This window comes from Erigeron canadensis, chromosome 8, assembly GCF_010389155.1.
Source record: "Erigeron canadensis isolate Cc75 chromosome 8, C_canadensis_v1, whole genome shotgun sequence".
Taxonomy (NCBI): Eukaryota; Viridiplantae; Streptophyta; class Magnoliopsida; order Asterales; family Asteraceae; genus Erigeron; species Erigeron canadensis.
The window spans coordinates 44497299-44515210 of NC_057768.1; the positions used below are offsets into that span (position 1 = coordinate 44497299).

The window sequence follows — 17912 nt, forward strand, 5'->3', positions numbered from 1 at the left end:
AAGTTCAACAATACATATACAATGAAAACCACATTGAACATATTAAAACAACATAAAAGCATAAATACATAATAACATAGTCTCCTATGTGGTATGAAACAACCATGCATACATACATATAAATAAGAATTAACTAAGAATTTCTCGGGCCTAATGGGCCCAAGAAAAAGAACAAGTGCTAATCTCTACGACACAAAGTAACTTAGGATGCCTATCTAAACTAATCCTAGCTCTCTCACTTATATCTCAAATTCCGCTAAACTCATCCTAGTCCTCAAAAGTATTTTCTCATTGTTCATGTCCTCCGACAGGTGCAATGAAAATGATAATTCTTAAATAAAAAAATGTGATAATTTACCGTCTGCAAGATCTTCTTCTGGTTCGGGATCTTGTAAGCGTTCTAGTGCTTTCCAAAGAGACCAGGGGCTATGCCATCTTACCTTCTGCTGCATATCTTGATTTAGCGAACGAAGAATCCAACCTTCGACAAGTCCTTCGTATTGTTTCTTGATGTTAGGGCTCTTAATCTCCGGGGGATGATCAACTGTATCATCAACAAAGCCACGCAAGTTCTCACTATCTAGGAGACAGAGCATCTGTTTCCTCCAGGTAGCATAGTTGCTTTCAGTCAAAATACTCACTGAAACGAAGTTGGAGACGTTAACATTTGATGCATACAGATACCTCCACTCTTCTTCGTTCATTATTGGCTGATAATTAAAAACATTACTTGGTCTGGTTGAGGTACCAGCTGTTGGAGCTTCTTGGGGATGACATATTGTTTCTAGTGCTGACCAAACATATCGGGGGCCTTGATCAATGTACACGAAAACCTTGAGCATATGTTCATTTAGCGAACCATAAATCCAACCTTCGACTAGACTTTTGTATTGTTGCATGATGTCAGAGCTCTTAACCTCTGGTAGTTTATATCTGGCATCAACGAAGCCAAGCAAGTTCTGGCTACGTAGGAGGCAAATCATCTGTTTTCTCCAGACAGTATGGTTGCTTTTATCCAAAAGCTTCACCGACACAAAGTTTGAAACGTTCACATTTGATACATACAGATACCTCAACTCCTCTCCGGTTATTATTGGCTCATCACCAGAAACATGATGATCACCCGCTGTTGGAGCTTGACATGTCATTTCTAGGGCGGACCAAATCTCTTGGGGTCCTCCACTGTTGATTACACACTTGAGCATATCTTCATTTAGCGAGCGGAAAATCCAACCTTTGACAAGACTTTTGTATTGTTCCATGATTGTAGAGCTCTTATTAACCTCTGGTAGTTTAAACTTGGCATCAACCAAGCCACGCATTTTCTGACTATCTAGGAGGCAAATCATCTGTTCCTTCCAGAGATTATAGTTGCTTTCATCCAAAAGCTTCACCGACACAAAATTTGAGACTTTAACATTTGATACATACAAATACCTCAACTCTTCTTCCTTTATTATTACTGGCTGCTGCTCAGAGCCCGCTTTGGGTGAGGAACTACTTGACATACTATATCAACCACGACAATCTCACTCGAGTTATTTTATATCCTGTAGCAGAAGATGTATACATATATAGTAATTCAGCATTTTTAATTTCACAAGTTGATTTTTTCTAGTATTATACATATATAGCTCTCATGGATCGACTCGCTGTAGGTGGGAGCCAGAAACGAAAATTTCGCACCTTCCCCATTTAGATGCCACAAATTCATTAATATAATACGGATTATAATATAATCAGGAGACTTCGCCCTCCCCACATATATAAAGTAATAACATAATACTACAATAATTCATACACATAATCTTAAAAAACAGAGTCACTGTTATTACTATTATAAAATTCTTATACTCGAAATATATCTTAATTAGATCTCGAATCTCGATGTATACAACTTTTAGGGTGTTTGGCTACTGGTTAGAGTGTTAAAAAGTAAAAATGTTATAGTCACAATAAACTTGAGACATCATACATTCATACTGGTACTTAATGTAGTGGTCTAGTTAGTTTAGTAGTAAAAGTTACTAGGCTAGAAGTGTTCATATATTTGACCGAGTAGTATGTAGTATTTTATACTATGGGCTAGTGCCTTATTGGTTCCTATTTCTTAGCTAGTCTTTAGGTTGTTTTTGCCTACATATTTCCTTGTATTTTGAGTTTAGAAATCAACCAGAAACGTCGAGTAAACCACTTGTGTGTTCAATCAGTATATCCATGAATTCCACTTCCTAAAATAAATATTTCCATTAGCAAAATCTCTGAAACATGCAACTTAATCACTCCCAACCACCACTTAAACCACTGTGGCAGCTACAATCCCCTGAATCAGTTTTCTGTTCAAAAGCATCGGGGCATCGGGCAAATTAAATCATATGTTGATAAAAGATGAATAATAGGTTGAACAACTTGTCGAAATTTATTTTATCTACCATCTCTATCAGACATGAAGATGACTGATCTTTGAAACATAAAACAATGACAAGTTGCCTTTGCTTGATCAAAACATGTATGCATTCCCATAGTTATTCTTTTTACAGCTACATTCTCATAACTTTAATAAACATATTCATTGTTAGAACAAATATATACAACAGAGTCGGCATCTTCCTCATCTACGAGTTCGGTTTGGACGCCATTCGTCACCGTCACTGAACTGCTCTGCAATAAGATCAACTGGTAACGTTCCAGGAGGGGCTGACTTCTCACTAAAATCACCATAATCGTCGTCTAAGTCTTCATCGTCAAAGTAGTCGTCGCCGTGGCTATAATCCTCCTTTTCACTTTGACTTTCGTCATTTGACACAATTACCGCAGGATATGAATGGTCTGTTACCTGTGAAACTGTCTCAAATCCCTCAACCACCTTCAAAAGATCATCAGGTCCCAGACAAGTGTCTTCCAGCAACATTGCCTTGTTCAACTCAATGGCTCTCCTCCACAATGATGTCATTTTTGGACTTGAAATCGATGTTCTAATTTCTGACTTGTAAAAGGCAACATTTGTGTTTTCTGATGCGAGAAAGAGAATGAATGAATTACTGACGGACAAACCAAAATTTCCACAAACCCTAAACTAGATATGATCTTTTGACCCACGGTAAAATTTATCCCTTTGACTGTTATCCAACCCACCTATTTTGCCACCTATTCTAAAATGACACAAATACTCTACAATCTATATACGTATATGAGGTCATAAAGTCAAAACAAATCTTCTAATGGAAACAAGATAAAGGTGTTGCACAATAGCAAGAACTTAAGAGTAAAAAAGCTAATTTCATACATACCGGAATTAGGATCCTTCTGAATGTTATCATGAGTGCTCGGCGAGGAAAATATAGGTTCACCATGGTACATGGACTTCCACCCATGACCTCTCCAAATCAAGATTTGTTCATCATCAAAGGAGAGTAGCACACAAGGGACCAATTCCTGGAAAACACAAACTTACTACTTTCATTACAGATAAATTAAATTAAATTGCAGAAATGTACTATATCAGATCAAATTGAGAAACGATGTATGAACCTTTAACTTCGCCCCTATCTTCTTGTAATCACTTGCATGCATCCCTCTGCAGTCGATCTTCACCAAGGTAGATTCTTCGAAAGCATGTCTCACATCTTTCACTAAAGTCAGGTAGACTCCGTTTTTCGCTGTAAAATTATAAATCATATTGTTAAAACCTAACAAAGATGGATTAAAAATAATACTAGTACTCCGTAACAAACTAGAGCTATTCAATGTTAGCTCAAGCATAAGAAGTTTCTTGACTTAGATTCACCAAGGAAAACAATAATACAAATGGCATATCTTCCATCTATAAAACGAATAAAAACCTCGCGAGTAACTCATATTTCACTTATATACACAATTTTTAACTTCTTTTGTTGCAAAGTTTGACAAGATACATAGATTCAAAGTTTGTGTCAGAGTAATAGCACATCTTTTGTTGCAAAGGTAAATATTTCATTTAATTTTGATAATATATCACATGCCATTAATACAAAAATTGGAATTTTAGTTGGACGTAAAAAATGTAATGTTCTACAATATCATGGACAGTAGAGTATCATCAACTCCATATAGGGTCAAGGAATGAATAAATGAGTTAAACAATACTATTTCTCTGACGTGTAATACTTTGCAAAATTGCCTTTATAGTTTACACATAATCCGAAAACTGGTTGACACTTTTAATAGTTGATTGCAAGCATAACCTTTAATTGCAACAGACTCAGGGAATGCTTTTGGACCAAAAAGTAACCAACAACCTGTAACAATAAGAATCTAATGGACAGATAAGTAAACTTAACTATAAAGGTTTACCAAGTTTACAAATTGGCGGAAGATTTTTCCCTTTCATTCTCATTTCATCAGCTTCTTCTTTAGTTAGACCTTCTGGTGCTGATTGTATAAGCTTAGGGTAAACTGGAGTTGCAGGTTTCCATAGCATTATCGGGTATTTTGGACGATTATGGGGATCATAGTGTCTACCACGAAAGAGATAAAGCACACCACCCGTTCTAAGAATGATCTTACCACCTGTCTTCTCCTGCCATTCAAACTAACCTTTAGCATATAGCCCGTCAGAAGATAGCTACACTACAGATATAGACTCTCTCTCTCTCTCTCTCTCTATCTATCTATATATATATATAAAAATATATGGCGATTTGGAAAGAAAATTAGTTATTTCCGCCATAGCTATTTTCTTCGATTCTCTATCAAATCATTACCAGTTCCACTCAAATCTACAAACATTATACTCAGTTTTTACTTCCACACAATCTTATCAGCTTAAATTTCTGAATTTTGAGTACATCTGAATCTGAGAAAACCCTAGAATTTGGGGTTTAACTCAAATACGATTTAAACCACATTTGTATGAAATTGATACTGCAATCATGTCTATTAAATGTAGATCATCCTCAAGAAGAGCTGGAATACCAAGGAAGTTCGTTGATTCTGTACATACATTGAATCATGAAAAAGGGTAATTAGTGATGATGGAAAGGAGGTACGGGAAAGCATTCAGAGCTGTGCAGAGAAAAATTTGGATATTACTGATAATACTCGCAGAATTCCCCCATCGCTGAGGTGAATAAAGAGCAGAGTAAGAAAGTTTCTGTATCAGAGGAGGCTTCTAATAACAATGTAAGTAGTATGGAAAATGTTAATAAGAATGTAAATAGCCAAAATGACACTGCTAGTGGAAATAAGGATGATATGAATGATAATAGTAAGAAAGGAATAGATGATAATGTGGATAAAAGTATTTATAAAAGTACTTTTGCAAATATTTTAAGTAAAGGTAAAATAATGGAACAAAAAAGGCTCAAATTCATACCCACTGTATTGATAGAGGAGGGTAATGAGGTGGTAATATTTGATGAAGAAATGGTGAATATGGGGAATAAAAAGTGGCAATTAACCTTGTGTGGGTACTTAGTGGGGTATAAGATGATCTTGCCAGAACTAAGATACCACTTGAGGAGAATGTGGGGAAAATCTGGAATAGAAGACATTGTTAATAATGGTCAAGGAAATAGGTTGTTTAAATTAAAAAAAATGAAAAAGGATTGAATAGTGTCTTAAGAAAAGCAAATTAGTTGTTGATGAGTTCTTAAACAAGAGAATTAAGCCAAATGCTGATGTAATAAAAAAAAATTGGACAAAGGAGATGGTGAGTTACTTTCAACAGCAATTGAATGATATTGAACTTGATAGTATGGAAGGAAAAATAGAGGATGTAATGGAAGATGATTCTGGGGCTGCTCAGTTTTTGACAGCCAATGAGGTTGAAGGAATAGGAGTTATCCTCAAGAATCAGAGGGATGTTAATGTTTCCATGCAGTGTGGAACATTAGAAGTATGAATAGAGAAAAAGCAAATAGAAGTTAGAGATTTTCTTCAAAATGAGCAAATCAAAATTTGTGCTATATTGGAAACTCATGTCAAAGCACATATGACAGAAGACATCTGTTATAATTTATTCAATAGATGGGATTGGACGTCTAATACTAATCATAGTAAAGAGAGATTGTGGAATGGAATAGTAGTTTTGTCAGGTTGGAAGTTGTACATAACTCAAGGCAGAGCATGTTGTGTAACATTGAGAATATTCAAATTAAAGAGAGCTTATATTGTAGTTTATTCTGGTAAAGAAAAAAGGGAATTGTGGCAGAGCATTGAGATCTATGATAAAATCATTTATGGTAAACCTTGGGTGCTTATGAGGGACTTTAATGTCCCTATGAAAATTGAGGAACACTCTGTTGGTGGATCATACATCACTCAAGCTATGCAGGATCTGATTGACTGTGCCAATAATGTGAAAGTAGAGGATGTGTGTTACACTATATCTCGATTTACTTGGATATAATCCCCATCTAAACCCCATACTAGTACACTTAATAAGCTGGATAGAGTTTTGGCTAATGAAGAATTTCTGACCAAATACAATGGTGGTTCAGTAAGGTTTCATCCATTTATGGTTTCTGATAACTGCCCTACTTCACTTGCTATGCCAAAAAGACTTCAAAGGAAGACTAAATCTTTTAGATTTGCAAACTATATAGCTGACAAGGAAGATTTTATTCCTTTAGTCAAGAATGATCGGGATCAGGACTATATAGGATGCTCGATGTTCAAAGTTGTAAAGAAATTAAGAAGTTTTAAAAGGCCTCTGAATGAGATGCATTGGAAGAATGGGGACTTTAGTTAGAGAGTTGCCAAGCTAAAAAAGGGTGAATAAAAAATCCACATGATAAAATCATTAAGAAAACAACTACCATAATGCTAGAGCAGTACAATGAAGCAGTCATTATGAAAAAAAGCTAATGTCCCAAAAAGCAAGAATTAATTGGCTTAAATAAGGTGACATAAATAGTGCTTATTTCCACAAGGTTCTTAAGAGCAGAAGACAACAGGATAGGATACTCAATAGAATAGGATACTGAGCATAACTAAGAATGATGGCAGTGTTATAGAAGGGGATGAGATCAATGAATAGTTTGTGAAACATTTTAAAAGTTTCTTAGGAGATGCAAAACCTGCTGAGGGTCTGGACAAGATTGATAAGATTTATACCAGATTATTATCTAGTGAAGAGGTTGAAGCAATGATTGGTAAAGGTTACCGATGCAGTATCAAAACAGCTATGTTTGATATAGATGCGGTCTTGATAGATACTCTGCTTGCTTCTTCATGAAGTCATGAGATGTAGTTGGTCTCGCATCTGCTTGGACTGCTGGAAAGCTTTTTCCTCGCAGTTGGAAGAAGTCGTAACTAAGTATGTATCCACGCCTGTGAAGTCACTTCCGCTTCCGACAATCATTCTATTTGAGTTGAAGGATCTTTAAAGAAAACCAATAGCGATGACCAAGTCCACTCTTTTTTCTTTTGCCTATAAGTCATTGATACCGAGAAAAAGCTCTTCCTTTTGTGGTTCGCCTTTTGTAATAAGTAGCACTTGACTTCCTTTTCTCCTCCCCGGAATAAAAACCTTTAGCTCGATCAATAGAGATAGATGCCCCTCTTCGAGCTGCTCCGCCCGGCTACCGATTCTATAGGTAGCTGTCTGTCCGTTGCACCGCCTTAATCAGGTATCTTTACCTCATAGATAGAGTCCGCCCTTAAGTGGTATTACCAGCCATTCTGGAGGAGCAGTTGATTTAGCAATTTTTAGTCTTCATCTATCTGGTATTTCCTCCATTTTCGGTTATATCAATTTTATAACAACTATCTTCAACATGTGTAGACCTGGAATGACTTCAGTCAAATATGAGAAAGAGAGATACGAAATCCGGATCAAAAACTAAGTTGACTTCGTTGGAAGTACCAATACCCACTGCTACTAAGAACCTAACTTCTTTCTCCCTTTAGGACAAAGGACGTATGCAAAGCAGTAAAAGAGTTCTTCCAGAATGGGAAACTACTGAGGGAGGTGAATGCCACTCTAATTACACTAATACCAAAAATTCAAAGTGCAAAGATGGTCACTGATTTCAGACCAATTGCTTATTGAAATGTGTTGTACAAGTGTTTTAGCATATTATTGACAAATAGAATTAACGGAGGTCCGAGGATGTGTTGGTTGACAAGAATCAACACGCTTGGGGAGTTCCTTGAAGTAATTATGATCAAGTGTGGCTCTCTAAAAATCGATATTGCCAAAGCTTATGACACTATCAATTGGGAGTTCCTTGAAGTAATTATGATCAAGTGCGGCTTTCATGAGAAGATGCTTAAGTGGATTATTACTTGTGTAACCTCATCAGTCTTTTCAGTTTGTGTAAATGGGGGTATCTATGGGTCTTTTATAGATGAAAGAGGATTAAGAAAAGGTATCTATGGGTCTTTTATAGGTGAAAGAGTCTCCCGTTGTAAGCAATGGGTAGACAAAGTTAAATTAAGAGTAGGGAACTAGAAGAATAAATTTCTTTCCTACACAGGTATGCAGTGCTTGCCTTATGTTTACTGAGCGTCAGTATTCTTCATCCCCAAACATATAGTTAAAGACATAGAGTGGGTGCTTAAAGGATTCTTAAGGTGCCAAGGAGAGTTGACTAGGCGAAATGCTAAAGTAGCCTAGAAAACTGTGTGTAGGTCTAAAGAAGAAGGATTGGGCCTGAAAAATCTTGGTGATTGGAATAAATCACTTCTAGTGAAGCACATTTGGAACATTGCAAACAATAAAAATAATTTTTGGATAAACCAATTTCCATTTTTGACGGATATTCATATTCATGTAGAAATAAATGGGAAAGTGAAGTAGTTTGAAGAAGGAACAGTGGACAAGATGTGGATTTTACTGTCAAGAATGCTTAGAAAGATACAAAAAGTAGTAAAGTTAAGGTGCAGTGCTACAAAGTTGTATGGTTACCCAAGGCATTCCTAGCCAAATGTTTGTGTTGTGGATGGCAATCCAAGGTAAGCTTCAGACTCGGGAAAGAATAATGGTATGTAAAAACGATCCAGAAATGAAGTGTTCGTTATGTAAAGAGTGTGCAGATTCACATGAACACTTATTCGTCAAGTGTAAATACTCTAAGGAAGTATGGGGGTAAATGAGGAAGAAAAGCTCATTGAAAGGCATATCTGAACTGGCGAGATGTTATTAGTACTATACTACTATGTCATCTAACTGCACCAATAATGCAGTGGGAAGACTAATGCTCGGTGCTACAGTTTATTATATTTGGCAAGAAAGGAACAAGAGAAACCTTCAGTAATGAAACCAGAAATGTGAATGTTCTTATCGAATGTATTAGTGATACCATCAAAATGAGACTTGTGGGGTTAAAGGTTTATGATAACAGGGTATAAAATGTGGGATGTTCAACCTAGCTTTGTTGAGGTCTGCACATGCAAATAAAAGTATAGAGTGCGTGAAAAATGAGCCTTTTTGGGCCCATTCTAGTGCATGACTTGGGTTGCTAGTATTAGAACTCTGAATGATTAGTTTGAGGTTTTAAGGTCTTTAGTCATTGGTTGGAGTTAGTATTAAGGTTGAGGCTGTTTAGAAATTCTGTCTGAATTAGATGTATGCGGAAATTGGGTGTGTCCAATTTCTTGCCTTGTGTAGTATGTACAACAAAAGTTCTAATATATACATTCACCTTTTGGAGAAAAAAACTTTAACATATAGCTACATAATACAGTAACAATAAACAGCTATCCTTTGTGCTCAGAAATTATAACTTTTTCAAAATGGTTTACTTAAATCAACTTAAGGATCCTGAAATCATGATAAAAATTGAAACTTGCAAAAGAGTTGCTAGAATTAAGTTGATAAATGAACCTGAAGAACACGAGAAACGTTTCTCATATCAACAGTGGGAACGCCAAGACATCGAACTTTACAAACAGGATCCCTCCTCCAATGAGAATGTATCAATTCCAACATATTGTGTGTCAATCCATCCCTTCCTACATAATAACCCAAATCACAACTTTATTACTTTAAACCACAATCCACTTTCCTTACACATACTCCCATCATCTCAAAATAGCCATCAGTAGACAAAAGCACATTGTTAACAAAATTATCAATATTACAGCTTACATTTTAGTCAAATAGCATTATAGCAGTTTTCCACTATATAGTTAATGCTTATTTGAATTTTGTATGGAAAGATAGGAATATTAGATCAATTATGTATATATCTACTCACTTTTAAGTCAAAGGCATATGTCCTAGCAGGCGTCATTCCCTTCGGCCAAAAGGGGGGACTTTGTTAAAACTAGCCCCCCTTCTAAAGCAGCTTGAAGCTGCTCATTGCTTGTGCATTTGTCCTTGGGAAGGGTGGTACGGGTTCTAAAATAAAACCGGATTAGGAGTTCCAACAAACCAATCTTTTGCAAGATATCTATCACTTCTAAGTGAAAAACGGTAGATTGATAGGAACCGTTTGATCCCATGTACCGAATTGGTACCCACATAACCCACAACAGGGATAGTGTCAAGGTAATTCAACCACTTAAATTCAATTCTGCCTCTGGCAAAATTTGAACCCAGGTTGCTCCTAGAAAGTGGCAGCTGGTGGCCAACTCTTCTATGAAGAGTTGGTTATCTACCACTTCTAAGTGAAAAATGGTAGAATGATAGGAACCGTTTGATCCCATGTACCGAATTGGTACCCACATAACCCCCGGTAGAGATAGTGTCAAGGTAATTCAACCACTTAAATTCATTGATCCCATGTACCGAATTGGTACCCACATAACCCAGTAGAGATAGTGTCAAGGTAATTCAACCACTTAAATTCAATTCTGCCTCTGGCAAGATTCGAACCCAAGTTGCTCCTAGAAAGTGGCAGCTGGTGGCCAACTCTTCTACGAAGAGTTGGTTATCTATCACTTCTAAGTGAACAATTATTTTAAAACATACTAATATAGTAAGCCCGAAGGGAGTAAATAACAACATACATTAACCGTAAGGTCGACAATTACATATAAACCTTACCAAGATTGACTTGCCTGTTACTAGAAACATGTCGTTTAACAAGCTCAAGCCGTTCAGCTCGGCTCAACGGCTTCCCAAGCACTTCTTCTCTCGATTTCACAACATAATCTCCAAGCTCATAAGGCTTCAACATTTCAAACTTGTTAACATCTTCATCACCACTCTCACCCAACGATTCAAAAAGCTTAACCTTTCTAGTAGATTTCTTCAAAGGGGCTTTACCGGTCCAAGGCCGGGGCATAGTGGGCGGCGCAAATGGCAAGAAAGCCGGCTCACGGATGGCAATCGGCTTGGCTCGTGGGGTTTCAGAGTAACTGTACTGGAACTCAAATGGGGCACCGGGGAGTTGGTAAGACACGCCGGAATCGCCGACCACGACGGCCCTGTCGTCGTCTGAGGTGGAAATGACGTCGCCGGAAGTGATGGGTTTGTAGTATTTGGTACGGCGGTGGAAGGTTTTGAAAGCTGGGTTTTGGAGGGGTTTGTTTTTGGAAGGAGGTGGTGGGTATTTGGGGATTGGGATTGGGGGTTTGATGGTGGTGGTTTGTGGTGGTGGTGGTGGTGACGGTGATGGGAGGGATGTGAAGAGATTGGGGTTTGGAAGAGATGATAAAATTGGCATTTTTTTTGAGTGGGTTTAGTTTAGTTGGAAATCGATATGATAAAAAGGGGGAGGAAGATAGTGTACCAGATTTTTCATTTTCACAAGACGATAGGATGAATAATATCATGCTCGTATAATTTATAATACCAAGTATTTTATTCGTGGAATATATAAATTTTTATAACACATAATATTTTATATCATTCTTTTATTTTAACCTTTTAAATTTTTTATCTTTTAACTTTTGTCTCACATTAAAGTTTCGTTTATATTTTTTATACTAAATTTTAGATTCTCATATTTTTATCAAACAACTTTCACACAGTGTGGTTTTACTTTAATTTTTATCCGCCTTTTTATATATCTAATGTTTTTAATATATTCCTAAAAGCATATGTAAATGTACAAGTTCTTTACGCATGAAATATACAAATTTCTATAATACATAATAATTTTTACCAGTTTTTAATTTAACCCCTTAAAGTTTCTATATTTTCACTTTGTCCCAAATCAAAAATTCATTTTTATTTTATTGACACTTAATTTTTTGGTTCTTATGTTTTTACCAAGAAAACTTTCACACAATTATGGTTTTACTTTTAACTTTTATCCGTTTTTTATATATATCTAATATTTTTAATATATAATAAGTTTTATCATCTTTACGTCTTACGTTCATGTAATAATTAAAGCGTTCATATAACGCATAATAATATTTACCAATTTGCATTTCTCCCTAAGGTTTCTATCTTTTAACTTTTGTTTAACATCAAAGTTTTCGTTTCATTTTGTTGACACTTAACTTTAGTTTCTCATGTTTTTATCAAACAACTTTTACACAGTTACGGTTCTACCTTTAAACATTTGATTTTTTATATTTTCATCCGTCTTTTTATATATAATATATTCATGTAACATTTAAAACATTAATATAGTTATTGTTTATATTTTTTTTATATCTTATTATTAATTTTTTACATTTTTTTTATTGTTATTGTTATATGTTTAATTGTCTTTTTTAAATTTTGGTTTAAATATTTGACATAAATCCGGGTCTAGAATATTGTCGTGTAAAAGCGTATCCCACAGCAACGTGCGGGTTAAAAAACTAGTTAAATCTATTTTTCAATAATAACAAATATAATTATTTATGGATTTATTAAACTTAAAAATACTACAAATAAACACATCGTAGTAGTTTTCACCTTTTTTTTAAATCCTGTAATAATTAGATTTTTATCCAAATGGTGAGTTTTGATTTTTGATTATTACTCCGTATACAACTAGCTAATTTATCATGGATTCAAATTGTTCACTTTTGTAAAAATAAATAAATAAATAAATAATTCCTAATAACTTACACTAAAAATAAATAAATAAATAAAATTTACTCTAATATAATAACTACTCTTATTTTATAAATTATTATTGTGTTAGTTAATTCATTAGCTTAATTTGTGTTAGTTGTTTTATATCAAGTTATAATGCATTAATAACAAACATTACATATATTTTTTAGTATATTTTGTATTTCAAAAATTTAATTAACATTTCCGGGTGGAATTGCTAGTATAAAGAAAGTGTTGCATTGAATGTATGAGATTCTAAGTTTTTTATTCGATTATCAAGTTCTTTATGCGATTCTGAAATCTTTATGCGATTTTTCAATGTTTTTTATGAGATTTTTAAAGTTCTTTATGCGATTTTCATTATCTTTATGCGATTTTCATAATCTTATTGCGATTTTAATAATCTCATTGTGATTTTTCAAAATTATTGCGATTTTCCAAAATTATTGCGATTTTTGTGGGTATTTTGTTAAAATCTAAAAAAACTTGGGTAAATTGATAAAAAAAAAAAAAAAAATTAAAAAATTGGGTGCTTAACAATAATGATAGAATGGGTTAGTATCAGGTGCGGGCTTCAATGGATGGGCTCAGAATTCATGAAGCAGATTCTGTAAAACAAATATATACACTAAAATGGCCCACTATATATGGTGGACAATTGGACATAGTGACATAGGTGATAAAACAACAAACAAAATTGAAATTTCCCAAACTGTTCATTATTATGATGTTCATATTCTAATCCCGACTCAAATTTTTGTACATGTGTGTTTAGAGTTAAGCTCAAACAAAAAGAAAAAAAAAAAAAAAAAGTTTTAAGGACTATATATATATATTCAAATTCTAAAAAAACCGAAAAACTAGAGTAGTTCATGTTGATGTTTATAAAACTTGTACCATGTTGATTTTCAAAGTCTATGGGCCGAAGTTCAATTGGTTTTACTACTTAAGTAAAAGAGTGTCAACACACGTACACGTGCGGGCACATGGGGTGACTGAAGTTGGCCTTGGCTTTAATTCGTAGTTAAGTAGGTGAGAAAGAGCATTAAAATCTTGGGGTTAAGGAAAGTGATGGCGGCCTTTGATCGAAACACTACTCACTCACTAAATGAAACCCACATGAAGAACTTGCCCTAAGTAACTTTCCTACATTTACTCCATCCAAATCCATGTTACTTTTCCTTTCACTATTAATTCTAGTGATATAAGATATGTGTATACATTAATTGTGACAAATATATATATATATATATATATATATTGGTTCTCAAAATAACTTTTCACAGGTAAAGTTATTTTGAGAAATTTTTTTTTTTGTGAAAACCTTTGAGAACTTTTCAAATCAAACCCAACCGATGATTGTTCTTTACATGAAAATTGTTTTTTGATTGTTTTCTGAATAACTTATGTGTAATTTTGAAGTTTATAATTGTATGAAGCATGGATTATCATCCATTATACAATTATGTGGAGATTTTGATTCTTGATCACATGTGCACGAATATTGCCTTCACACAATTATAAACTTCAAAATTACACATAAGTTATTCAGAAAACAATCAAAAAACAATTTTCATGTAAAAAATAATCATCGGTTGGGCTTAATTTGAAAAGTTTTCAAAGGTTCTCGTAAAAAAAAAGGTTCTCAAAATAACTTTTCACTATATATATATATATATAAAGAGTTTAGTATCTGGAAGTGTAAGTAACTTTTATATTTTTCATATTGTGTGAATGTAACTTTCATTTGGTTCATTGTATGTAACTAACTCGTTAAACATTTCACACGCCCATATATATTAACTTGTCCCTCTTTAAGGACTAATCACCCAAGAATAAGTTAATGACGAGTTCCACCCAATACTCTTCACTCGACAACGAATGGTGGACGGAGGCATTGTGTAGCCCCTTAACGCAATCAACTACTACTTTTTAAGCATATATATCGATCGCTTCACATTAATTGGTCCGGTAATTTCTTATTTCGTCTTCCCAATTAATCTCTTCAACCTTATCGGCCGTTAATGCTCATTAATTGGTATACATAAAAATACATATAACGACGTACCCTCAAGATGAAAAAAGTGAATTTATCCGTCAAATAACAATATATGAACAAGAAATAAACCCCGGCCAGATAAATACCAAGGTTCTCGGTAGTTGACTCTTTGACTAAATGTACTAGCTAGCTAGCTAACATAGATACCATGAAAAGGACCACGTACATATATATTGCTCCAATATTATATATTAAAAATTAATGTCAGAGGCATTGAATGCCTATATATATATGTTTCAATTCACACTTACTTAATTCTAGCTAGACCCTAATTGTGTACATATATATATATATATATATGTCAATATATATATGTTCGTATATATGTAAAGTACACTCTCCTCCAAGTTCACTTCTTTAATTATATATGTCTCTGATCGATATGTCAACAACTTTGAACCATCTTTTGAATCTCCATCAGGAACAAATTTGCTATGTGCAATGTGGTTTCTGCACCACAGTTTTACTGGTAAATATATATTTAAACCTTTTCAATTTGCATAATTTGTTTTCATTTCCCATTTGATCTTTAATGTCGTAATTATCTGTACGTACGTACGTGCAGGTTAGTGTACCATATAGCTACCTATCGACGGTGGTTACCGTGAAATGTGGGCATTGCACTAGTCTCCTTTCAGTAAACATGATGAGATCCGCGTTTCTCCCTCTCCGCATCTTTTCTTCTCCTCTTGATAACAACCAACAAGAGGTATATATATACTCCGTATATGTTATGGTGAAATGTGCGCGTACGTACTGCTAATTAATTTTATGTATGTATATATTTGTCCCTACCTTTTGATCACTTGGTGCGCGCAGCCAAGGATGGAAGCTTGTAAAGAGGATGAAGAAATTGTTGCTACAACACAGCTAGTAGTACCCTTGAGCAAACATAGCTCATCATCTTCGCCTCTTATCTCGTCATCCTCGTCATCAGATGAAACAAATGACGACGATGATGATCTTCAAGTCCTAAATCACGTTGTCAACAAGCGTACGTAATCCTTTATTTGATTCTTATTTACTCATTTTTTTATACATCCAACTCTATATCATTTGATAGTGTGTCCTACCTCTTAAACATGCATTACTACAATTTATACCGATTATATATATATATATATATATATATATATATCTTCTTAATTAATTAATGAACGCGTTTTTAATTACATACATACATATATATATATATATATTTGCAGCCCCACAGAAGAGGCAACGTGCCCCATCCGCGTATAACAGATTTATCAAGTAAGTAATTTTGCTTAATTATCTAAGCTTTGCATAATTCTAGCTAGTTGATTTATGTAATATAAGTAATTAATTTTTTTTTGAACATTAATGTAAGTAATTAATTAACTCGGATATATATACATAATTGTAATTATTGACAGAGAAGAGATCAGAAGGCTTAAGATCCAAAATCCCAACATGTCCCACAAGCAAGCCTTTAGTACAGCTGCCAAAAATGTACGTACGTATGTATCATTCTTTATAACGAAATAAACTATACACATCCGCATACGACGTGACACACACACACCAATTATCTGATTGTATTTCAGTGGGCCCATTCACCACCAATTAGTCAGCAGATGAGTGAAGAAGGAGAAAAGTCAAGGGATTCGGATGATGATGAATCTGCAGAAGTATAATATTGACCCAATTTTATAATAAGAGCTTAACTGGTTCAGATATCTAGCTACCTAGCTAGTTGCACGGATGTCGATCGAGAAGCTAAGTGTGGTAGTACTGACTACATAGTTAAAGTTCCGTACTGATTTATGTGGTCCAACCTTAATTTGATCATGCATTGTTGTTTGGTTCAAGTCTATTGTCTTTTTTTTTTTTTGTTAAATCTAGCTAGCTACTTACAATTAATTAACGTAGCATGCATTATATAATTATATATGTTTCGAGCTAGCTAGATGAGATACATTAATTTGTGATTAATTTATAATATGTGTTCATGTCACTTAATTGTTTAAAACTTAATGTGTGTATATATATAGAGAGAGAGGGGAATATATATATATGTTGCCTAGCTCGCAACAACATGGTCCATCGTCCATGACTTTGTTTCAGATTAAAATGTACGTTTCAATAACATATATGGTTGACGACTCATCATTGAGCCCAACAATGCATATGGCCGATCAACAAAATAATTAGCATGTTGAAGATTTGTCTGTGTATGACATTATGGCCTTGTTTCTTTTTATAAACTTAATTGTTAAAAATTTAATCATTCAGTCAAATTTTATGTTTATTTTTTGAGTTAATATCAAAAAATAACCATCAATTACTTATATTTTACTAAATACACACAGACATTCTTAATACATTCAGCCACTTAATACATTCAGCACTTAATGACTAAAAAAAAAACACCTTTGGTATCCCAACCACACTTTTTGGTATCCCAACCAAAAAGTGTGGGCCCCCATGTCTATAATGGTATATATGATATAGTAAAAAACGGTCCCCCTGTCATTAATAATCTGGTCGGGTTACCAAAATCATGGTCGGGATACCAGGTGGAAAAAAAAACGGACCCTATTTCTCACAACACTTCATGTACGTGTCTAGCTTATCTAAATAGTAAATAGTATGATTACGGGGTGACAAATTAAAGAGAGCTTAATTAAATTCGGTTACTTTGTAGCTAGTAAAATGGAAACTTAACTAATATGTTGATTGAAGAAAATAATAATAATAATAATAATAATAATAGTGTTTGATTGAATCATGAAAAACAAAGTCGTTAGTTTTCCAGTCACTAAATGTACAATAGCGTGGTACGAAAAGACGGAAAGTCAAATTAAATAAAGCTAGCTTAGTATATATGTATGGATAGCAACTTATACCACAGAGATGGGAGCATGGCTTTTCTGTTGCAACAAGTTGCAGGATCCTTCACAAGGC

The 17912-nt window shown here is 34.3% G+C and overlaps 2 protein-coding genes across 2 annotated transcripts; one reads left to right on the forward strand and one right to left on the reverse strand.

The window, feature by feature from the left end:
* Positions 1–2491: 2491 nt before the first annotated feature.
* Positions 2492–11667, reverse strand: LOC122578726 (CRS2-associated factor 2, chloroplastic). Its single transcript, XM_043750746.1, has 6 exons — positions 10973–11667; positions 9809–9936; positions 4333–4558; positions 3532–3659; positions 3291–3435; positions 2492–3012 (listed from the first exon to the last, which is right to left on the reverse strand). The coding sequence occupies exons 1-6, from the start codon at positions 11592–11594 to the stop codon at positions 2612–2614; spliced, it is 1650 nt and encodes a 549-aa protein (XP_043606681.1). The 5' UTR covers positions 11595–11667; the 3' UTR covers positions 2492–2611.
* Positions 11668–15334: 3667 nt separating this feature from the next.
* Positions 15335–16872, forward strand: LOC122580390 (axial regulator YABBY 4). The gene is made up of 6 exons (XM_043752660.1): positions 15335–15453; positions 15550–15693; positions 15804–15978; positions 16190–16238; positions 16382–16457; positions 16553–16872. Exons 1-6 carry the CDS (start codon positions 15352–15354, stop codon positions 16640–16642), a joined length of 636 nt encoding a protein of 211 aa, XP_043608595.1. The 5' UTR covers positions 15335–15351; the 3' UTR covers positions 16643–16872.
* Positions 16873–17912: the final 1040 nt, after the last annotated feature.